The 25455-nt window shown below is 42.8% G+C and overlaps 1 protein-coding gene across 2 annotated transcripts in view; it reads right to left on the bottom strand.

Annotated features, from left to right (window-relative positions):
* LOC103360195 (receptor-type tyrosine-protein phosphatase U) overlaps positions 1 to 25455 on the bottom strand; it is a 209611-nt gene that overhangs the window by 124127 nt on the left and 60029 nt on the right. For both annotated transcript variants that reach the window (XM_008285875.1, XM_008285876.1), the window contains exon 2: positions 24509 to 24637. In XM_008285875.1, coding sequence (XP_008284097.1) covers positions 24509 to 24637 — 129 coding nt within the window. The remainder of the gene's footprint in view (positions 1 to 24508; positions 24638 to 25455) is intronic.

Genomic DNA, 25455 nt, shown 5'->3' with positions numbered 1-25455 from the left:
TTGCCAGCCTGGAGGTTGTTGTTGTTGGTGTTTCCCATACAGAATGGGATTTTGAATACTGTACAGGAGAACAAAGTGTCCTGAAATGAGCAGCGGGCTTGTAGCTGCCGCCTACATCCAGTGAGTCCAACGAAGCTGCTACTGGCCAACACTGCAGGGGGACTTCCCATGAGTATGTGATGTTCAGTAACAGGCCTCACCGAGCTCCCCAGTGCTTATTGCTTTCTCATGCATTGTCTGATTTCTATCCTCTTTGTTCTTATACTTAACAAGTGTGTGCCCTCCCCGAGCCCGCGAAGCTTCTTCCTCGGAAAAAGGGAGTTTGTTTTCCTCCTACTGCGGCCAAAGCGTTGCTCCGAGTGAATCATTTAGATTAATTCAGGGTTTCTTCCTAAATTCAATTGCACTGAAGTTGATTTCCAGTAGAAGTTGGTGACCCTGATTCTCCAGAAGACGTGGGTGCTATGAGATGAAAACAGCACCTCAGACTGTAAAAAAAAGTATAAAGAAAACATAAAAGAAGTATAGAAATTGTTTCATGTATTGATGCGAGGAGTGTTAGAGCCGCCTCATCACTTATCTAATGTTTTAGTGTCACGTTTCACCTCTGCATTGATTTGGTGAAAAAAAAAATCTACGTTTCAGTCACAAGGACCTTTCTCCTTGTGACTTACTTTTTAATAAATCAATACAGGGGTGATACATGTGTGCAGGGATTGACTTTTCTTTCAATAAGTTGAATGTCTGGGGGATTGGACTCCCTGCACTACAAAGGAGACCAAGCGAGTGTCGTGCGTGCTGCCTTCAACTCTTTTCGTTTCATGTATATCATGATTTATTCGCTGAGAATGCTTCCAAAACCCTTTGTTGAGGTTTTTTTTTTTGAAATACTTTTTTTTCTTCTCGTTTTAATTTATCCCCATTTTCACATAATGCAAATTGAAACGTGCATAAAAATATGTGTCGAGGCTTACTGCTACAGAGCCATTGTTACTGATAATAGTCACATCTACGCTTCTCTCAAAGTGTCTACTGTCAAAAAGGTCAGTTGCTCAAGGATTCTTCTTCACATGCAGCCCCTCCAATCAGCTGATTGGCAGAGTTACTCTTGATAATCTACAGTTTGCACTTCAGAAGTGAGGACAGATTTTTTACTGCAGAAGTGTGGGAGGGGGGGAAATAAAGAAGTAAAAAACTGTTCACGCCTGAGTTGTGGGGAATAGTCACAAGGACACTGCATCTGAAAACACAAATTGCTTTTAATCCTTTTAAACTTATTTCTCAATGCTGCCAGAATTTGTTATCACCTCTAATGTACGGGGGTGAAGGCAGTTAGCGTGCAACACCCACATACATCACTCCTCCTACAACGTCCGGCGCAAACTGTAACTGTGATTTCTGCCTCCCAAGGACTCGCAACAATGTGGAATGCTAACTGAAAAACTTTACTTTATTAAAGCAGAAAAACTACAACATTTCAAAACTCGGATTGGCTCTCTGCCAGGTACCAGGAGGTATGAAGAGTGAGGCGGAGGCAGAAATATTAGATTCATACGTCTTCAAATCTGAACAAATATGCGCATGGCTTTATACCACTGGGAGAGGGAGGCTTTCGGTTTGAATTGGGTTTGGATGAGTCACTGTTGGCGGATGACATACAACAAAAGTTTTTAACATTTTATTTCACAGTCATACTGGAACATTGTGGTAGCTCGAACAGTGCTGGTTCACCAAAATGGAAAGCAGACATTATTAGTTATTATCATACGAACACCAAAACCTGCTTTTTGGTTTGAAAGATGTGTCACCTTTTTAAAAAAAAAATAAAAATCTGAAAAATTACACCATTTACCAGAGCCAGACACTGTTAAACTAGAAAGAATCCCTGGACATTCAACTTTGTGAGAGTCCTTGAACAAGCTTGCATAATGTACAGTTCCAACGGGAACCGAATCTGAGCTTAAAATCGAGATATTTTATTCCACATGATTCATTTAATATCCCAAAAATCGGTTTGTATAAACTAAAATCTGAAAAAACACTAAATGTTCTGTGCTTTTCTGTGCAACCGACAAGCCGTGAGTGCAAAAAACTGACTAAACTTCAGAGACCATTCTGCTGAACTGCAGGCAGTGCTTACACATCACAGATAGAAGACCTAAGTGGTAAAATATCTACACACATTTTTGCTGGTAACACTTTTGGGTTGAAAAAAATGGTGTACATGTTGGTTCTAGGATTCCAGGACTGAAAAAAAGGAGCCTACAGTGTGACAGAAGTAAAAAAAAAAAACTGCTTTGGGATTCAGAGGTTTAACTTCTACTTTATTAATCCACATGGGAACATCTTGCTAATGCATTTGACCCATAACCACCACCAGCAGCAGCAGCAGCAGTAACTCATGCCTAACACATGTCTCCTGGTCAGGGATGAAACCTGTGCAAATATTGAAAGAACGTCCAAACCACATGCAGAAAACGCTCAGATTTGACTTCTCACTGTTAAATGGCAGCACTAACCATCAAAGCCACAGCGCTGGCAGTTACCACCAGCCACGAAGAGCCAGTTAGAAAACATGCCCCTTCCTATGCAAACAACGAGGAGTTCAATATTCATACGGTGGTATTCTCAAGATGGTTTATGCAAATTAATGAGAGCAACAAAGTGCCATAAGCGCTGCACAGTGACTGTAGTTGTCACTTGGCTGTTGTCAGAAAACAAACACCTGCAGCGTGTTGAGATGTTTAGTGTGGCAGCATATTATGGAAACTGTTACTAACTGAAACTATCATGATTAAAACAATAGATGTTGAATTAGTTCTCAAGGATAAAGATGGTTTGAAACCCAAGCATGATTTATTCTTTTTTCTCCTTTGCATCCAAACAGCATCTGTTCGCCATCACTATTCACTGAAACACATCTGTATGGCTGAGACACACTTTTTTTTCTTTTTTAAATCCATGAAAGTTGTTTTCCAAAGCTTGGCAGAAAGCACGCTTTTCTTCTTCTGTTTTTGTTTAACCTTCCATCGATTACTACCTCTGCCGGCTGAGGGCAGAGGGATTTTTTTTTTTTTTTTTTTCTGGCCCTCTTTGTGGTGCCTGTCTGCGGCGCGACATCCTTGTCCTGACAACGACACGAGGAGAGGAGAACAAAACCTTCAGAATGAAAGAAAAAGAAAAAAGAGAGAAATGCAGCAGGGCAGCAAAGCAGCACATGCACGCACTTTCTGAGCTTTTGTTTCCAGCGCTGCGCCTTGGGTACGCAACTATGCACACTAAATACAATTGATTAAAACAGACACAGGGAAAACAAGTTTAGACTCAATATTCATCATGACTTTTTCTTCACTTCACTGCATGCAAGTGTTGTAATGTTGCTCCACTGTTTTCCTTCCTGTTTTTTGTTTTGCATTCCTCTCCGAAGATGAAATTCTGTTTTGCTTTCTGTTTCTTTCTCTGCTATCTGTGTACCTTGAGGTGACCAGATAATGGACTAGACAAGGTTCAGTGCTGAAACGTCTGACCTCCAGCATGGTAGTGGCCTCTCAGACTGGATCTAGGGCTAAATATATATTCGATTCAGGGTAAAATAAAGCAATTATTTACTTAATCTGTGTTCTAAAGATCTGCATCACTTCTGAACAGGAGTCTATTTTACTGCTCTTGCACTGTCCGTGGATCTGTGGTGTGTTGTCTGCACGCCACAGGAGGAATTTTATGCACGCAAAGTTTGCAAAGTCATAAATTTACAGAGTAGCCATCTCCCGCATTTCTGCAAAGACACGGTAATTTTTACAAAGCTCACTTCACAAAATAATCAATAAAACACAGCATACTAAACCTTTTTTTTTTTCTTTCCCCTCTCCGAACTCTCCTAGTTTTTAAATCTCACCGGACAACTCAGAGTCTACTTCACCTCGTTGCCTGCCAGGGCTTTTATCTCCACCTCTTGCTTAAAAAGGATCAGAAACTGTCAACTGCCAAACGCTGAAGAGCAGCAGCATGGCCATTAGGCAGCCGCAGAGACTGCTGTGCTCGCTTTCAGAGGGTTTGCGATGGAGCAGCTCTGAAAAGCCCTGCCAAGCCCCAGCCTAAGGGAGCTCCTGCGAGCTCGGGGCCCCTATTTCTGCCTCGACATCCAGGCTGCGCTCATCAGCCAGTCTGTCTGCAATCAACAATAGAGCCAGATGGACAGAGACCGAAGGATCCACCGGCTGGTTCTGCGGCGCACACGGCCAAGAAGTATAGTCCTCAGAAGTAACTTTGTTTAACCACCAGGACCTTCGTTTTGCACAGGTTGGAACAGGTGCATTAGCAGAGAGTGTTTTTTTAACCTTTATTTATGCTGCTGAGCTTTGGTGACTATGCACAGGCTATTTTAAAGACATACATGCACATGTGACCCCTACTCACACCTGGAGGATGCATGCTCAGTCCACTGTGGGCCAAAGAACTGTACGTATGGCCTGTGAACATTTTCTAGACGGTGGATTTTCTTGCGAATAAGTTTTACAGGACTTTCATTAATTCTGGGTGTATTAGAGAAAAGCCGTCACACCCGAGATACTAATACGTGGCAATATGCGCATAATGTCGCAAAATGTCATGTCACGACATATTGTTTTATTGTTTTAACATCTTTTCATGCATGTAAATCTAATCTTCAAACTTTCAGGGGATGTGCAAGACGTGTGGAGGATGAAATTAAAACAGAAAAATGTCACACGAGAACCGCGCAGATGAAGTGTTTATTCATAATGTATAATTAATTCACTCCAGCGAGGTAGAGACTAACATTAACCAAAGAATTATTTATATTTAAAGAGATGTTGGAAGGAGAAAGAAGACAAAAAAAAAAAGAAGAAGAATTCGACCACTTGTGTCAAGTTTTTATTCAAAGATCAAAATGTGTCTGTAGGAGGAGGCGGAGAGATTCAGCTCACATGCCTGTGATTTGTGGGTCATAACGACGGCTGATTCATATTTCCTCGAAGGTTTCGTACCATATGTTCAGGTATCATTTTCCCTCCGCTCACTGCATAATGAGTAATAGCTATACAATAGCACAGCCCTGGTGAACATCCCTCAGTTAAAACAGCTCCTCCGTCACGATTTTGACCACAGATTCGGAATGATTCCCCCGTAATCCCTCCACACACTGTGATCCTTTCGACTAAATTCAGCTGGGCTTTTCCTCGACTTTGTAATCAAAAAATAGCACCATTCCCAAAGTAGACGGCTTACTAATAGCCAAAACAAAGCTTCTGCAGCCATCTGCTTGCTGGTGTGCATCGCGTTTAAAGACCCCGGAGGTCTTAAGAGACCAAGATGCCAGGCGTTTGCACACAACAAAGAGAGCACACTGTACGTTTGCTGTGACCTGCCGAGCCTCCCGGGGCACGAGGTCTTCATGAGATGAAGCTGAGCAGAGCCACGAGGAGGAGGGGGGGAAGGGAAAGAAAAAAAAAAATAGAGGAGCGCAAGAGCCAGCAGCATTTGCAGACGAGCCTTTGAACTGCGTCTGGGGCTAAACCTTTACGCTTAAGACGTCACAGGGAGGATTTACAGCTGCACTCTGCCTCTGTAAACAAGCCTCCCCGACCTATGTGTCCATCCACGTTGGCATATATACATTAATAACATCTCCTGCAGGGTATCATTAGACACGCACTCTATACACACAGACTCACACACTCATAAACACAGGCGACAGACACTCAATTATACTGTACCAACACGCTCGCTCATATGTGGGAGCTGATTTAAGCCTTTCCTCATGCGCCTCGTCTTTGAAGTGTTCTTCGGCTCCTCTTGGTAGAATGAGGAGGTTCGACCCGCTAAAGCCCGTGGAAACAGGATTAGTCTAGCCCCGCTTCCTAATTAATTGTCGGGATGTTTGGCTAATAAATCTTGGTTATCTGGCCCTCTAATCATAGCGGGAGATAGCACGACTCTGACCCAGCCGCTGGAATTTTTAACAGTCTGTGCTTTCTGTAATCAAGCTCCAAGAAATGTGGAGGGAATATCTGCTTTATTTTGCTCCTCTCCCTAATTCAATTAAAAAAAGATAGGCCAGTGCATTGCGGAAATTGTTGTGCATCATTAGATTAGGCTCTAATTGGCTAGCGGTATGCTGCAGTTTGACTCTGTGTTGTTTTTTAAGAACTTTCTCTTGACACGGGGTGAGGGAGGAGAGGATTATGAAGGGAGACAGCAACTCTCCACAATAAAAAGTGAGGGATTGTTGGGCTGAATGTGAAGTTCAACTGTGCAGATGGTTCCAGTACACATAATAGGGTACTGTAGCTGGAGTGTCTTGAGACTGACATACTAGGAGAAAGAGAGGAGAAAAAAAAGACGCCCTCACACCCGGAGGCATGCACGCCTGGGGCGATGGGCACAGGTTGGAGGTAGCTGGTTGCTCGGCTGCTCCTGCCCTGCCACCGACAGCTTGCCTCTCCAGAGAATTGGAAGCCAAGATCTTAGTCGAGCTCTCCGAGTCTGTTGCAACATTTATAATGCACCAACCAGAGCTTGGGAACAGAACTGCAATGTCATCTCATTCTCAATATCATGCTACGCCTGGGTGTGAAATAAAACTCAAAGTGTTAGACAGAGATGGCATATTTTTGAGGGGGGGAAAAAAAAGGAAAAAGGGAGCACAAAGTGAGCAAATGAGTGAGAGATAAGCTGTGGAGCAGCAGAGATACAGGTGCAAATGTGCAGTTTGAGGACAGACTCGGTGGAATGGAAAATGTGTGTGTGTGTGTGTGTGTGCGTGCCTATACTACTCATGTTGTGGGGACATAAATCGATTGAGATTTTCTCATTGTTGGACCTGCTTCAAAACAATTAGAAAAGTCATTGGTATACAGGTCAGGTTTAGGATTACAGCTAGGCTTAGGCAACTAGTAGCGATGGTTCGGGCATGGCTACGGTCTCCAGGAAATGAATGCAAGCGAATGCAATGTCCTCACAAGAGATGGAAACGCCGCTATCTGTGCTTGTGAGTAAAAATAGGTGCATGTGATCCTGGGCTAGGACGACTCCTCTGCTCCCAGTGAGGCCTCAAATAAATTAGGTTAAGCGATGTGCAAATCCCGCAGCTGTTTGAGAGCGCGTTTTGCAGTCGTGTAAGTTGCATCCAGCTGCGCATCACAGATTGTCCCCGCCACCTCAAAGAGAACACATCAGACGGCGAGAGGAGCGGCAGGAAGACTTTGAAACATTAGATTTCCCACAAGTTGGATTTTAAAATTCCCTGTTTTCTCTGCAATGAAAAACATTACAAGCAAAGCGTATAAAAGAATATGAGTTTCCACGGAAGTTATGATTATGGCCTTTTCTATTGCTCCCTTTGGAGAGCATGGCCCTTAGCAAGGTGACAAGGAAGCAGCCCACATAGCAGTGGGAGCTGGAACTTCATAATTGTACTGTCACAATAAAACTGATGCAGAGCTTCCAGATTTCACTTTATGGCATCGCCTCGAAACTCAAATAAACTGACGAGGGCGTAAAGCAGCTGATTGGCCAAACACAGCTGCTTCATGTTTCCCTACATGAATAAATGCATGAAGAACATACATCAGCCGACTGTACGCACACATGATGTTGTGTTTTCGAGCGCGTGTGCCAAGTTCATTCACGCACGTGTTGTGTGGCACCAATTTGCCGCGCGTGCAGTCGCCCTCGTTCCCATCGTCTGATATTAATATTCGAGCAAATGCTGTCAGACAGCTCCTCGTGGAGAACCCCCAGCAGTCATTAGCTGTAACAACCTGGGAGTGTTCCTCGGAGGGACATGCTCTTCACTGCGATTACAAAGAAAGCGGGGACCATGATGCCACGATTGAACTGCCTCGCCGGCTCCTCTGATGTTTTTTGTCATGCTACAAATATTCTTTTTTTTTTTTTCTCTTCTCTTTTTTTCCACCCAGAACAATTGCGAGGCTTCAAGCTGTGGCTAGCACGAGCATCCGCAGCCACATTTTTTGATCATGATCGCAATATACAGCCGCTGCTTTGTGCCATTCACGCTCTATAATTGCAGTCGGTATTTCTGAAGGTGGGAGGTACTGAGCAGTTTTGATGGAGGCAGTAAAAACTGTAATGACTGTGAGAAAAGGAATCGAATGTAGTAATCTTACAGATGCCATAAAAGCACACAAGGCACTCTTCAAAACGAATATCTCTCATTTCAGAGGCTGTTGTAACCTTTATCCTCTTTATTCCCGAACTTGCCGTCTCGCCTGACATTTACAGTCGGAGCAGAAAAAATATTCTATCCGCAGCACATCCAGTGTTAGAGGGGCTCCTTTGTTTCTCACGCACATAATCTTCTCAGACTTATTATCATCCCCCCACTCTCCAATGACAGAGAAGAATCCACATGTAAGCCAACCCTTCCTCGTCTAATTCTTCAGCTCTGCCTTTGGAGGAGAGGATGAAGATGAAAAGTAGGGGTCCACATCCCAAGAATAGCCTGTCAAAATATGTCGTAATGGGTTGAATTATCGCTGCGATGAAGAACATTTTCTTTTCGTTTCAATTAAGTTAAAGAGATGGCTTTCTCTAAATCACAATTTTTTTATTTTTTTTTGTAAAAGTGCTTGCAGACTATGACTTACAGCAGAACATTGGGGATTTGAGAGATTGGACCATTTATCAACTTAGTTACGTGATGAAACTGGACACCAAATCATCCAGGAATCCATGGTCGATTACTCGCTCCATTGCCTCATGTTAGCTCTTTTGCATAGTGGACATTATGTTAAGTGGATGGGTCTTTTAGGAATAAAATGTATAGACTAGAGAATACGTTACTGCGCCTGCTTGTACTATAAGTATACATGATACAATCACTAACTTTAGAATTATTTCAATTGGGAAACAGTCTACTTTATTGTCTTCTAAAATATTCAGCCGGCACCACATGCAGCACCCTTGTAAAATAAATAAATGAATACTTTAATGGTATCTGACTTTGAAAAGACATTTGTCCTGATCTGTGTCACCTGAATGAAGGCACAAAACAGCACAAAAAAAAAAAAAAAATGCATGCGAGACCTGAGATGTGCCAGACTAACTTCTTTTCTCGTCATCACTGAGTCCCAAACCGACACCAGAGCTCACTGTTTCCCAGATTTGAGATTTGTACACCAGACAGTGTAAGCCGTATTTACATGAGTGACTGTAAGGGACCGAAGAATTTCCATCCATCCATCCATTATCTATTCACCGCTTAATCCTCACTAGGGTCATGGGGGGCTGGAGTCTATCCCACTCGACTTAGGGCGAAGGCAGGGGACACCCTGGACAGGTCACCAGTCTATCACAGGGCTACACTTAGAGACAGACAACCAAGCACACTCACATTCACACCTACGGACAATTTAGAATCACCAATTAACCTCAACATGTTTCTGGACTGTGTGGGAGGAAGCCGGAGAACCCGGAGAAAACCCACGCTGCATGAGGAGAGCATGCAAACTCCACGCAGAAAGATTCCGGGACGCGAACCGGCAACCTTCTTGCTGCGAGGCAACAGTGCTACCAACTGCGCCACCCTGCAGCCCTCCGAAGAATTTAAAGAATTTAAATTTGCTACTAAGACGGACGCTTCTCATGCAAACAAGTATTCAAACATTTGCTTCATTAACGGGTTTTATCGCAAAATGTATTAAAATAAGCATGCAGGCATTGATGCAACCCCTAAAAACTCATCTATATGTACCAGAGTTGCATACTTATATCTTTTCTTTCTATTTAAATAACTGGTTGAGATGTAACTTTACCCCACGACCTTTCACGCGAGGTCGCAATGGTGGTGAAACTGTATGGGGAGGGATCTCAGGGCTGCATTATAAGTACCTGATGAGTGGTGACATAGATCCCCCTCCTCTTTTTGCTTATGAAACCCCAACAGTCTAGTTTTGAGAAACTGACTGCAGCTTCAAGGCAAAAACATTGACTGCTTATTTCTCTTTTATGCGTATAAAAACACACCGTTTGGACATTTTAACAAGGTAAAGTCTGAAAACTTCTTTAGCATGTCAGCTCCAAATATTCCCTCCTTGAACTATGGCCCTTGTGAAAAAAGTAATAAATCAGCCCTTGGAATACTTATAACAGGATGATAATACATTCTTTAACTCATTTAAGCGTGACAGTGTTTTGACCACAGAAAAAAAAAATTCAATTTAAATAAAGTCACTGACATCGCTGCAGCTAATTCATCTTTGTTTCAGCCGACTGTGGTGTCCCCTCTTCATCAGAGTCTTTCATAACTTATCTGAGAGGTAATACGCCTCATATGTGTTAATGGAGAATAATAAAGTTTGGCGAAGCTTGAGAAGTTAATTATCAACAGTCTGGTTAAAATCACAGAGATGGACGGCATACTAAACAGAGCGACACGTAAAAAAAAAAAAAAAATGGAGACAGCAGATATTTTTTCAGATAATTTTCACACATTATTGTTATAACAAGACCTAAAATATAACACATCTCTGTATTGGGACTTTTATTTGGTCTCACTTTCACCATCTATTTTCTTATATGCCTGTTTTGCTGCACATCAAATGTCATTAAGGACGGGTGGAAGATGTAGAAGGAGATGCCAGATCTGATACAGACTATTTATATCCAGGCAGCTCCGGCTGATCGGAGTAAAAGACAGGCAACAAATTCAGGGAGAGCTCTGGACCCCTGAGACCTGATATAATATATTACTTATTGTGTATAATTCAAATCGCCATCCATCTCCAGTTAGTCATTCTGCTTGCATCAGGCCTTTCACATTCATTATCATATCAGTTAACACGATTTAATGCAAATGGCTCCACCCAGAAGCAGTGCCTACATATCAATTACTGACAGAGTGTTGTGCACGACAAGAGTTATTATGGTAACAGTGCTGAATTAAATTGCACCTGAGAGGAAGTATGTGAAGGAGAATGGCCAGAATGGATGAGACAGTGAGAGGGGAACACGAGGAAGACGAACAAAATGTTTTGTCCCCACTTCTTTATCCTCTAAAGGACCCTCTTGGCACTTCATGAGTCTCCAACCAGATGTCGACTCAAGACCATCCTACATCTCAAATCAATGTTATTCCAACAAATGGTGATGAAAACCCACACTCACAACCTCTCCTGGCAACTGGATTGCCACCCACTATGTCTTCAGAGAAAATACACTGAAATCATTAAGTCTCACAGCGGAGGATCAATGGCTGCATACAGATTCTGCTCATGCCATTCACAGGGATGTTCATCTCTGCCATTATCTGTCTCTTTTCACCCCGATTACAGCGAGGATACTTAGAGCCTGTACAGCTGTTTAAGTCCTGAATGATACATCCATCACCTATTTAGCCAAATATGACAGCTGATGTAAATACAGAACAGACATTTTAAGAGGATTTAACAAACAGCATGAGCTTTGAAACAACGACAGAATTATTTATGGCTGTGAAATCTAAAGTGCAAGAAGGGTGCACGGTTGTGCATTGCTTTGTAAGTGCTGCCGCGCTGCAGAAGCTGCTTTGTGTGAACCCTGAGAGTTGCAACCAGTTTTCCCAGTGGGGAACTCTGAAGTATGAACTATGGGTCCCAGGGGAACGCAGGGCATTGCATTTATAAGCAGATGGTGGTGGCTTCACACTCCCACAGGAGATCACTACAATATTTTATTTCCCTTTAGAAAGGCAGTCAGCCTAACAACGAAAATAAAGCATAATGCTGGAGTATGGTTCCATTTAAATAGCAAGTCAGCAAGTTGGAAAGGTGCAGCGTTCTCATCCCAAATGAGTTTAGTGTTCCGAGGTCGTGCTTCTGTCGGGAATTTGAAAAAACCAGGAACTTTGAGCTTACTTTTTTCATTAAATAGCTGCAGCCTTTTGACATTATCATAACATTATCATAGCTCTAAGTACAATTTTCTGTAGAGGCCCACACTCGGTTATCCCAGTGTGCTGATAAAGCCACTGCTGCACATAGACAGGTACTCCCTTAGCATTTTTGTAGCTGATACGCTCTGCACTCCCCTCCCATGACTTATTCTCTTTTCTGTTTCTGCACCGCTTTGTAGTTTCCACCATGTTTCCGTTCACAGCAAAGTGGGGTGTGAACACCATACCATTCCTGAAGCCTCACGACTGCCAATCAGCTACCTAATGGAGGAAAAGGTTGCACTGAATAAATCCCTGTTGAGATTTATCATTACCTACATGTGATTCTAAACGTTATACATTATTTTTAGTATCAACTCAGCCTTCGAAAATGATATTGATATTGGGCATTTCAGCAAAATCCAGAATTATGTGTTTAATTTGCCACTTAGAATAAAGAAATCCTTAATAGTCTCACATCCATGAAAACATTTCTGGTTTCTGCTACAAAAACTACCTGCTTTAGCCAAGAAGAAGATGATTAATGTGGCTAAAAATAAAAATAAAAAAGTCTTATTTGTGTTGTGGAACTCGGTGTCAGACAGACATCAAAGTCACCATTACTTCAGGACCCTTCTCATTAGAGCGACCAAATGCCAAGCAGCATCCTGCTTTGCCACTGAATGTTGACATTCAATGTAAATTGTACGCTGCAGAATCATCCATTATGCATATAATTGGAGCGCACACAGCCCTGGCCACTGTCAATTCTGCTGCACATGAAGCTTAACTTATTAACCAGGAAGTCTGATGGTTTTTGTTTGTTAAACATTTATTTACTGATAAGCGCCCCGCGGCTAACCTTTAACTGCAGAGCTGCATGCAAATGTACCTGTTTTGTGCCCTACAAGTTCATGTTTCTCATTATTTATGAGGGAACAATGTCACACAACATCAGTTCAAAGTGAGTCTAAATATAGTTAAGCTTAAAATTATTCATACCGATGCTAAAAATTTTGATTTGCGGTGAATTTCTTTGACGAATAGGCTTCTACTGTCTGGTAACAAATGGCAGGTTTTGGGGAAAATGCAAGCCTCTAATTCATTCCAAACAGTCCTTCTATCATGTTGTACAGCATTTTAACACACTATATATTGAGAACAGGTGATGCAATAGTTCTCGAGTCAGTTACGAGTCGTGGCTAAAACCAAAGAGCTCAGTGAACTGTTTGTTAGGATCCATCACAGATGGAGAGCTGCTCACAGGATGGGGGGAAGGTCCGAGTGTTTTCAAGTGCCAGCGGCGACAGTGCAAAGAAGAATCAAAAAGCACAAGGAGTTCCACAATGTGAAGAATCTCAACGGGCGAGGTAAGAAGCCAAAAGTGAAGAGAATGGAAGTGCAAGAGGTCAAGAAGAACCCAAGCATCACCTCCAAGACCATACTGATGAATCTGGGCAGTTTTCAAGTCAGACACTCGAGGAGATGCGGAACAAAGCTGGTCTCCCCGGATGCAGACCAAGGAAGTTTCCATTTCTACAAGACACACGAACAAAAGTTGTCTGAAGACAGGGATGTGACTTTAATGTGGTGAAAGAAAGGAGAAGCTTTCAACCTCAAGAACACCACCCCTATAGTCCAGCATAGTGGTGGGAACGTAACGCTCTCGGGGTGTTTTTCAGCCAGTGGGCCTGAAAGTTTGTCGGAGTAAACAACATTAAGATTCTGGGGGAAAACATCAGGCAATCTGCAGAAAAACTTGTCCATGGGCAGCATTGACCCTTCCAACAAGACAATGGTGTGAAGCATAGCCAAAGAGGTCAAGAAAACAGAAAACAGGGTGAAGATGTTGGAGGAAGAGTCCAGGAGCAAAATCCCAGTGGATGCATGAGGAAAGTGATTAAAACAACTGTTTGAAGGTTTTGTTACTGATTACTGAGATTTAGTTTTTTTTATCAAACTTGTGAAAAAAAAAAAGGCTTCTGTTCTCTAACACAACATCTTTTGTCACTTTTTTATGTCATGTCCAGGAAAAAGAAACCAATTGGTCAAATAAAAATTCACTATAAATCATCAGTTGGCATGGGTTGGAATATTTTGGGGGTTAAGCGATAATCAAATGAGTCAAATAAAAGCGAAACAACCGAATGCAACACATTACAACGACCCAAAAACAATACGTTGCACTCAACATTCTAACCCTGAACAATGCAATTTTAATGTTTATAGTTTCTCTTTCAAATAATATCTGGCACACAAAGAAAATAAGGCACTGCCAGGTCACAAAATCGCTGATGTATTGGGTGAAATGAAATCAAGATATACAAAACTCAAGCAACGTTGTTTAGTTCATGACCCAGTAGCAGAGAAAGTGGCTGAATGAAAAGTAGGAGAAGAAAGCACAATCCCTCAGAGTTTCTCTTTAAGCAAAAAACACCATGAGAGCTGTCAAAAAATGTGAACTTTTTAAATTAATAAAATGTTATCAAAGCAACAAATCTGCATACATCTTATTCTGACATCTCATCCGCCCGTGCTGAAGTTGCTCACAAAAGATCAGAGACGCTTCTCTTCCTCCATAAAAGCTGATGCATTAATATGTGTTGTTACGGGTGTGAATGAAGAACTTTCGCTTCTCTCTCTCCCCATTTTCTCTTCCATTTGTAATTCATGTAAGCTAAATTCACGCCTGCATACAAGCGGAATTTTAAGAAATGCTCGGGAGCTATCTGCTCTGGTTTCAAACAGCCTGCTCGGGCCTGTGATCTGTGAAGATTTAGCGAGAGCTGGAGCAAAGTATGGGCACAGAGGAGTGGTGGAGTGCACGGAGATACACACTGCGAAACTATCCACGCCAGGCACACGTACAAAGCTTATTCCAATCTCCACATCACCAAAGAGAGAATGTGTGATTAGCAGAAAGGAGGAGGATATCCGACGAAGAGAGACAACTTCAAATATTTAAAGAACACGTTCAAAGACGGCGGGCAAGAACAGAAACGTCTTTTAACTTCATTCAAGTGGTGACATTTGTTTCACAAAGATGCTTTAACGCCGTTAATCATTTGCTTACTAAGACAGTGGCAGAGAGCCTAAGTCACATTAAGTGATATAAGATTCAGTTTTTCCAAGCATCCCTTTGACCACAGCTCTGCACTCTGAGCTTACACTAAGTTTGTAAATCAATATTGCCCTAAACACTCTGAAATTCTTTCCAACAATGACAGTCTCTAGATGTGAATGTATCTTGAAATTGTGATTGGAACTCTGCATTTATTTCACTGAATACTGTTTAAGGCAACTTATTTAATTCAAAAGTCAACCTTCCCTTGCATTCCAAAAGGTCCATTTGTCAGGAACACAGTGTTGTCCTTTAAGGCCCTTTCTGGTCTTGACTGAACCCCTAAAACCTCATCTTTGTGTATTAAAGTTACATATTTAGAAGGGTTTTTTTCCATGGAAATAATCCCTTCATGGGGACGACTGATGATGGCTTAGATCAGGGGTGTCGAATCCTGGTCCTCGAGAATCCTGCAAGTTTTAGATGTTTCCCTTCTTCCAACACACCTGATTCAAATGATCTGGATCGTTATCAGGCTTCTTGATGATGAGCTGATCATTTGAATCAGGTGTGTTGGAAGAGGGAAACATCTAAAACATGCAGGATTGCGGCCCTCGAGGACCAGAGTTCGACACCCCTGGCTTAGATGTAACTCTACACCATTGCTTCCTCTTGAATGTGTTAAAGTCCCAGCCTCCATCCACACCCGGCCTCCCAACTTGTTGCAGCTCAAGCACACAAGCTCATCTGCTCGAACATTGTATAACAACTCTATGCTACACATACAGGTGTTTTTCATGAATCTACTTATCCAAAGATGGGTGACGGTGTCAGCAGGGCAATCAGGGCATTCGAGTTGTCCCTGTCTCAAGCAATGTCTTCCAGTTCCGATTGAGATATTCCAAGTTGTTCACAGGCCAGATGAGATATATATAAAGCCCTCCAGTGAGTTATGGGTCAACTGCATTGGATGTTTTTGCAAAACCCCCACAGGAAGGCACCGTGGAGGCATCCTGAGTCGATGCCCAGACCACCTTGGGTAGTTCCTTTTGACACGACGGTACAACAGCTCAACTTCAAGCTTCCTTCCAGTTGTCCAAACTCCTCATCGCATCTCTAGACCGACTCACCCGACAGACAAAACTCATTTCTGCCACATTCTTTCGGTCACTGCAGAGCTCATCAATACAGGTTGGAACATTGATCAATCAGTAAATCATCTCCCTTTCACTACGATATGTTTTCTAGCATTTAAAAATGACCATACAGACATGTAACAAGGTTAAAAAAAAAATTTAAAAAAACAATCGTGGTTTTCACAGAAGAGGGTCTTTAAGTTGACCCTCATACTTTATGGCCACACTTTGATGCATCCTTCAGACCAGTCTTCTAGATATTATGTTTACATATGGCTAATGTGCAGCAGCAAATGCACTGAGAGGAAGACATTATTGCAAGGAGATTATACTGTCCATCAACATAATGAGAAAACAATGTTAATAAACGTACTTGACAAGACTCAATAAGCTGAGATTGAATTTACCAGTAATATGTTTGTGACGTTTTGTTTTATTACCGAATCTGACCTTGCACTTAAATGTCCCCTTGTACTGCAGCATTCATAAATGTGCGGTTATCTTACGAGAAAGAACGTTAAGTTAAGGAGGGTTCATGCGATGCTTTGATATTTTAACAGACAGTTGACAATTCGGGCGTCATGTCTCCGCAATTTATAAACAGATAATGAAAAAAATAAGTTTTTCTACAACAGAAAATGTGAGAAAAGTAACACTGTCCTCCATAACCTTGCAGTTCAGCTGGTTTGAAGGTTGATTGTCTTCTAAACTGTGCAGAAACTATTCTAATCCAGGTCTGAGGTCACATGATGGTTGCAACAACGCCCTTACCAAGTTCTATTTCTCCTGTTTATCCCTTTATGGTAGACCATCAAATATTGTCCAAAAAAATCCTCGCAACAAACAACAACTTTCTACTCCAGTCGACCATTATGTGCAAGCAAAATCTGAATTTCCAATTTCTGCAGCAACGATGCTCCGGCTTCACTGCAGCTGTCACCCACGTGGCCTTTTTCATGAGCTGAACTGTTAACGCTTCAAGTGACCGGCCACTTTATCTCACCTGAGTTAAGGTGGTTCTATTTGGCTGCGATCCCAAGTGAGCTTCCTGAGCCTCAATTATGTTGTTAAACCTGCAACCTTACACATAAAAGCCCTCTAGCTGTCCCTCCAAAGCGACACTAATTAGACGGAATCTACAGCCAAAGGGGGGCTGCATTACCATACCTACCTATCACCTGGGTGTCTGTGTGTGGGTGAGAGAACAAAAAAAAACCGGTAGCAGAGTATAGGCGAGACTACAGGCTTCAGTAGCTGCCAAATATGTCTCTATCATTCACATTAATGATTCCTCTTTACCTTGTTGAGAAGGTATAAAGGGAGCCGATGCGTGCTTCCCTGAATAACAATTCAATTAATTTGTTATATTTTAAAAGCCTCTGTGGTGGTGACGGGAATTTAAAAGGAGATCGAGCTTTCAGACCTTTATATAACACATCAGCGATCAATAAATATGATCTTCTTTGCCTTGAGGTAATGAGTCAGAAGCAATTATCCCACAGAGTCAGAAGTGTCCCTTCTGAGCCGAGGAACTCTGCAGGTTTTCATTCCCACCAAATACTACAGCTGATTTCGCTAATTAGTTCCTCCTCTCTGACTGAAGGTGTGTTAATTAGGGGGAAATCAGCTGGTGGAACGTTTGGCTGGGATGAAACCCCTGCAGAGTCTTAAACCACATGACCGGACACAACTCTCTCTCTCTCTTCAAGGGAACCGGTGTCCTCTGTAACCCAAGCCAAATGATAAATATAGCTCTCGAGCCAGAAGATGTTAAAAGGTTCCTCCTCTCCTCGTGAACAAAAGACGCATTACCATCCCTGGAAATAAACAACAGACCACTTTATCTCATCTCTAATTTCATTCATCATCGCACAGTTTCAGGCCTTGAAGCCGAGCTTTGTCTGTAAAACTGATACCTTACTTTGGCCATTACACAACTTTTTATTAAGATTTACTCGACCGTGACTTCAAGCTCCATATATTTGCTCAGCTTTTTCTCTTTTCTTCCCCAAAAAACATGTGCAGCAGAGAAATATTTCACCACTTTGGAGAGAAACTGTCCTCTTTCCAAATATGTAGGGGCAGGTCTGGCTTTCTGGAAAAAACAGATCTATCTGTTATCGTCCTGTGATACAGACACTCGATAGGGCTTAACCATTTTAACATTGCAATTTGCAAGAGTTTCCCAGTTTTAGTCGATAATTAACAACCTATTCTTTTTTTAAAAAACTCCAGCAAGTGAAATTTTAATCCTATGGTGTCTGGTTAATATGACAACTGTCACAGGGAAACGTACTGAGCTGTAGCTAATGAACGCCACTTCTGCGAGTTGCCACAACATACAGGAGACCTCGGCTTTTATTCTCTCTCTGCAATCTGCTGCCAGCACATTTCGTTCACAGACCGTTACTGTGGAAGCTGAATCAACACTCTATCATTTCAACAAAGTGGTCAGAATCTCTGTTAAACTCGCACAGGCATTATATCATCGTTTCAAGCTTAACGCCTTAAAAGCTGTGAAGTGATCGCCAGATGAAAGCGGTTTGTACTGACATTCTATAAAGCTTATGTTAGCAACGGGGATGTAGCTTCAAACCAGCTGCCCGTTATTGTGTAGGTCGACCTCGTGCTGCCAAAACAGCTCAGGATTTGGACTCGCACACAACACAGATGATCGATTAGATTAAGATCCAGGGAGTTTAGAGGCCAGGTCAACGCCTTGGGCTCTTGGTCGTGGTCCTCAAGTCCTTCCTGAGCAGTTTTTGCAGCGCGGTAAGCTGCACTGTCCCGGTCAGGTAAGACGCCGTCGTCAGAGTCCACCGTCGCCACGTGGGAGTGTGTGCTCGGTCTACAACAATGTTTAGGTGTGTGGTACGTGTCAGAGTAACATCCATACAAATTAGGATCCAAGATTTCCCAGCAGAACACTGCATTGTAACGAGGTGATCAATGTCATTCACTCCGCCTGTCAGTGGTTTTAATGCTGCGGCTGATCGGTGTATATGTCAAGAGATCGATGCTCAGCGAATGGAGGCTGCCAGAAGGAAAAAGGTGGAGGAGGGCCGTGTCATAGAGAATTAAACCAGGGAGGATGTCTCTGATAACAGCACCTCTCCAACAGCATCCGTCTCCTCACCTCGTCCTTCCACAACGATGGAACTCAAGCCACCGCCTATCATAATGTGCAGCTGGTCTGTGATTGTGTGTTTGAGGCCAAGCAGGGCTGAGAGAAGAAATGACGCTGTCCTCCAAAGTCGTCCTGACAGAGGATGCTGGAAAACCAGACGGAGGACTGTGCGCGTGTTTTATCGTATGAATTATCTCTGCTGACGTCGTTACATGGAGTCTGCTGCTGCAGTGTGTTCCAACTGACCAGGCTCTGACCCTTCGACAATGCTTAAGGCCGTGCTTTATGTAGGTCTTAACCTTTTGTCGACCTAAGATCCCGTTCAGCAGTGGAGTCTATTGAGAGCGTCTAGGGGATTTGTGTAAGAATCTTTTGTGCTCGTAGCTAATATAAAAAAGTCAATTGACTCCATACTGAGAAACGTGTTGAAGAGTTGGATTCCAGACCACTGCAGGAACTTCACTGTGCAGCTGCATGCCGTTGGACAGAAGATGTTCTCAAAAAAGAGTGAAGGATTTGCAAGATTAGCATGAAGCACATGGTGAGAAGAAAAGCAGTAGCCAAATGTTGACGCTCTGTGTTCAGTGCCGTCAGAGAGTTTTTGTATTATCAGCTGGAGGCTAAAGCCCCGAAAACTGCACATCTAGAAGACACAGTTTGTACGGCCGGTGTGGTGGACAGCGAAGAACAAGGTTTATGTACTCAGTGGCACTCCAACGGCAACCACTTCTCTGAGCACAGGGCTGAAACAGGAATGATTCAGTCTCCTGCATATCAGACATTAAACTTGAATGGGAAGTGTTTCGTACATGTTTTTCGCAATTTTTTAAAAGTAATACAACACTTGTGAAATAAAGTTTAATAAAGCCTTTAGAGCTGCTCATAATCTGGTATATAAACAAACTTGGGGTCACCATCTATGACAAACCCAACAATATCCAGCTGGCTTCAGTTTGATGTGTGTTTTACTGTATGGATGCAGAAGATTAGTGTTTGTATGCTACCTGCCTGAATATATCCAGAACAACATTGAAGCAAGGCTAAATAAAAAAAATATAAAACATCAGGTAAAGCTATGGAATAACAGGTGACACAGCATGGAATTTCAAATTCGTGGAAAACAGTTTCACACTGTCAACACAAGGCAGTGGAGGTTGTGAAAGGAAGCCTTAAAGCAACAGGAGGTACAAACTGCACCATTGTGTCAATATTCAACCAGACCTGAGGAGGAACTCTTCATTAAAATCAGCTCTTTACATGCTTCGTGTCTCTCCACCTTCACATGACACACTTATAAAAGGTTAAATCCTTTCAGAGATAAGTGGCAGCAGCACTTTAGTGGACATTTTAATCTCCCACCTTCATTCTTTCTGCAGGAATTCATTTGATGGTTGATAACTGGGGTTGCTGATCTGCATACCGGTGAGCAACTGATTCTAAGCAGCTTGTGGTTAGTTAAAGTTACCGATGTGAACGCTGCATGTGGAGATGCTTTCCACACTGACGCAGTTTAACAGTTATAACTGTCCTTATTTAACTTGTCACAGAATAAATCACACTTATCTGAGTTATATTTGAGGGTGTGATGTAACTCTGCTACATTCTCTGACCCGTCGCTCTTTAAACACTTTGAACAAGTTGGCACGTCTGTCCTGAGATGCTTTGCCATGTTGTACACGTTGGCTCCCTCGATCTGTGTAGGTAAAGTATCTTTTACAGACAGCTTTGTGGTGTCCTTGGTCTCACCCTGATGCCAAATTTTGCTTTGTGTGTCCACTTTATGGACAATCCACGGACAGTCGGCAAGAGCACTTGTTTTTGCACTCGTGCCTTTTGGGTTTGTTACCATGAAAGCTGCAGTGTGCTTATGAGAGAACAAAAAAGCGGATGGCATGCCCATTATACCTGCAGAGAGCAGAAGACCAGCGATGCAAACACACAGTCTAATCAAATGGGTAGTAAAATATTATCATTTTAAAAGGCAGGGCATTGCGATAACTTTCTAATATCGAGCACTGCACAAATCTACTGGAGATACAGACACTTGGTTGTGCATAAGCTGAGAAACTGCCTCAACAGAGTCAGGTTGCTCTGTGGGTACCAGAGTTTGACAAGGAAGACATGAAAACATCTTGATTTTGATGTGCACATTTTTCCATTGCAAATACTAAGTGAAATACTAGTTCAGGTAAGTTTTAAGGGACACTATTTAATGTGTTAATGAACTGTATTATTTTACTTGTTATGTTTCCAATAGCTGCAAGGTGGCGCGGTGGTTAGCAAGAAGGTTGCCGATTCGCGTCCCGGTGAGGACACCTCACCGTTGCCTCGCAGCAAGAAGGTCGCCAGTTTGCGTCCCAGTGAGGACATCCGGGATCATTCTGCATGGAGTTTGCATGTTCTCCCCGTTTCTCCTCCCACACAGTCAAAAAAAAAATTGAGGGTAATTGGTGATTCTAAATTGTCCGTAGGTGTGAATGTGAGTGTGCTTGGTTGTCTGTCTCTAAGTGTAGCCCTGTGATAGACTGGTTTCCTGTCCAGGTGAACCTGCCTTCACCCTAAGTCGGCTGGGATAGACTCCAGCCCCCCGCGACCCCAGTGAGGATTAAGCGGTGTATAGATGATGGATGGATGGTTCCAATAGCCTCCTTCCACCACATGTAATTCCTGGAGTCAAGTAAATGTTTTAAAGTAGCAGTAGGTGCAGGATTCAAATTCACTTCTTCAGCCATGTTTCCTCCTTTTGAAAAAGTCCCTGCCCTGGACAGCACCTGGTAGTGACCAATTCCTCAGCAAACTGTCCCTACCAGGTGATCTGGGCTCTTCAGTGTTCCTGTGCAACTCGTTGTTTCAAACTAACCAACACTAAACAAAGAAAACAGCAGCTCTGTGTCGCTGATTTTAAACTACTTCTTCACAGTTTTTCAGACATGTCTTCAAACTATTAGGTCAAAAGAGTGCAGTAATCTGACTTTTGACAGTTAAGGGAGTTGTTACTGAGCTGTTAATGTAGATCATTTTTCGCCTGCCATCGGGAACAACTTAGGGTTCGATATCTCGCTGAAGGACGCTCCAGCAGGAGCCGGGGGATCGAACGGTTCACTTCAGCCAACAAGGTGAGCAAAGAAAGCAAGATACATCACCATTAGCTGTTTTAACCATATTTAATGGATTTTTACCTTAAGGCGACACTGATACACCATAATGGATATTGCGGCGGACCCATAACTTTTCAAGCTAATGAATCTGCCTTTCAGAAAATGAGGTGCGTTTGACATGCAAACACATTCCTCTTTACAAGGTCATCGTCCTGCACGCCCGCCTCATTCATTAAAACAGCCGGAGGAGCGAGGATTATCAATATCAAGCATACATCGCCAATTCAATTCAAAATAAAGCGGGGTGTGATAAAAATGGGCCATTCTTATTAAGATCTCACTGCATTCTATCTTTTCGTTTTCCTTTTTTTTTCCTCCAAGACTATTTTCTCTTTCATGGGAGCGGTAGTCTCTAATTTCTCCTGGGAGCCACAAGCTGCTGCTATCTCAGCTGTGTTTACTAATCTTCCCTCGACACCAATTTCTCAGCCCCACAAAGTTAATACTGGTCCAATGTAAATAGCCTTATCTCATAAACTCTTGTTATCCCCCCACCTTGGCTGCCCGATGTGATACATGGTTAGAAGTCAACACAGAGGGATTAAGTCAGGGAGAAGGGTGGAAAAGGGGAAAAACTTCCTGTGCAGTGAGGTTACCCACCTTAAATAACACAGTGTAAATGTCAACCTGTCTCCAACAAAAGAACACCGCTGTCAGTATACAGTGACAACAATCAGATGAAGAACATGAGTAATACGCTGTTTCTGGTGCACGGCTGAAGGATGAGCGGGTAATAAATTAAACTCAATTTGTCTCCTGGTCCTCAGGAGCGATCGATCGGCGCTCGGAGCCTCTCGCGTCGTCTCGTCATGCGCGGGTTACAGTTACCTGCCTCATTCCACCTGTCCTGGTGTGTTTTCACCGACTGCTATAAATGCCATGGCAGTAAGTTTTAATTAAACCCGAAGGGAAAAGTATTAATTATCTCATCGCCTGCCGTGAATTTGGCTGGTGGCTGCGGGCGGATTCTCACTCGAATGCTGATGATGATGTGGAGGTGAGCGGGGTGTGGTTCTAGGATTAAATGCGGCGTGTATCAAGTTCAGAATTGTATTTGGATAACCACCTGCAGTCAAGGAGGGATTTTAGTGCTACAAATCAAAATTTGATTTACCCTTGCAGGATTTTTCAAAAGGCTACTTAAGTCGATAGTTTCAAAACGGACAGAATGTTCCCTGAGGCCTGCATTCATTTCCTTTCAGATGATGCAACGTATCTGTTTGTATCCCGTCTTGTCATCTTTCCATCTGTTCCTTGTAGCTTATTTCTCTTTGTGTCTACCACATTAACTGCCTCTTCTGCTGTCAAATGTTGTCAGTCTTTTCTTCTGAGCTTGTATAACACTGTTGCCACTACTGAGCATGCAAGGCCTCGCTCGCTCTCTCTCTCCGTCTCCTACAATGAGCACTTAAAGGCATGTTTTTTGTCATGGATTTGTTGAATTCTCATTACCATATCATAGACTGATTGATTGGTTGTACCCGAGGGAGGTCAATTCCTTAATTATACTGCAAGTTTCCAGAGCAGAAGTATTTTAGCAGAGAGAGCCCACTGCAGCCGTGGATATTTCTGCTGAGAAGCTGAAACAGAACTCTTCTCTTTGTCAGATCCCTGTAGGTATTTGTTAATGCAGAGATGGAGGAGCGCCTTATAAACTATGCATGCCATTTCCCTCTGGCAACCACCAGTAGAGAGGATGATGGCAGGAAAATGCTGGTTTCCATTAGTCCTGTGAGGCTGGTTATCATAAAATTATCCTAAGGGTTAGCAGGCAGCAGACAAAACTGGGGTGAGTGCTTCATTAAAGCTGATGCATAATGGACACTGGACATGTAGAAAAGCTGATTTGCACACAGTGTCACTTTTCTGATATTCTGGTCACATCGATACAAACAGAAGTCGCCGCGATTCTCAGACTTAAAGACAATTTAAAAAGAGCCAGAGGCAAACAGCAGCTGCTGATATGGCTCAAAAATAGCTTCTGGTCCTGTGCCCTGTGAACTCTCACTCGCTGTGTTTCAGGGGAAGATTTATAGCAAGCTAAGCTCCTGATCAACCAAAGCATACTAATAGACAGACTAAAATGGCTGTGGTCTGAAAAAGAAAAGCAGCCAGGTACAGAGGAGTACTCACCCTTCAGAAGGTCAGAGCTGGCAGAAGGACTGTACGTCCGGAACAACAGCCAGTCGAAGTCATCCTCCTCCCCCTGGGTGAAGTCGCACAGATTAGGGTCTGAATCCTCTTCGAACGTGCAGCCAGCAGCTACGACGAGGAGAGAAATAAAACAGCCGTCATTAATGGCAGAAAGCAAATCCTTGGTTCACAGTATAAGAAGGCAGATTTACCTCAAAGGACGGAGCAACACCGTCTCCCTGAAATTACATTTCTACCAAAGTGGACTGCGTCATTTACATTTTGACAGAAACATAATTCCATTTTGAAACGTGTTTTCTAGAATGCGACATCGTAGTAAAGTCCAAACAAGGAGGCAGGAAGGGAGGATTAAGGCGACGCGTCTCGTGTGGAATCATTATTGTTTTCACTCACTGACTCCCAAAGTACACGAGGTCACACTTTGGTTGACTTTTTCACAACAAAGACTACTTGCTAGAAGCTTGGTTAGGTTTAGGCGCTAAAACAGCTCGGCTAGGGTTAGAAAAATACCAAAGAGACTCTTCACACATCTATTACACGAGGCAGGTGCGTAGGAGAGGGTCAAGCATATCCAAGAGATTCAAACAGACTCCAGCACACTGTCCAACTTGCAAAGATGCATTTACTGGAACAAAATTTTGATTTGCCTGAAAAAAAGTGTAGCACCGAAATGTTGCACCAGTAAATGCAGACGGTGTGCAGGAGTCTGTTAGGAAAGCATCAGAGTTTGGGTTAAAACATGACCCTTTCACAACACGTTTGAAGCTTTTCTTCCATTTTCTGGGTTTCCAGGGTGATGAGTCCTGCCCCGTCTGAAATATATGTTGGGATGGCTGAAAGGCAGAGACAGTAGAGCAATAAAATAAATGTCAAAGATGTGTTCTTCTCAAAATATTGTTCAGAATGCAGTTTAGTTGCATAGGAAG

This window comes from Stegastes partitus, unplaced genomic scaffold (genome assembly GCF_000690725.1).
Source record: "Stegastes partitus isolate 25-593 unplaced genomic scaffold, Stegastes_partitus-1.0.2 Scaffold420, whole genome shotgun sequence".
NCBI lineage: Eukaryota > Metazoa > Chordata > Actinopteri > Pomacentridae > Stegastes > Stegastes partitus.
The sequence above is the reverse complement of the archived record's forward strand: the minus strand, read 5'-3'. Positions and strand labels throughout refer to the sequence as shown.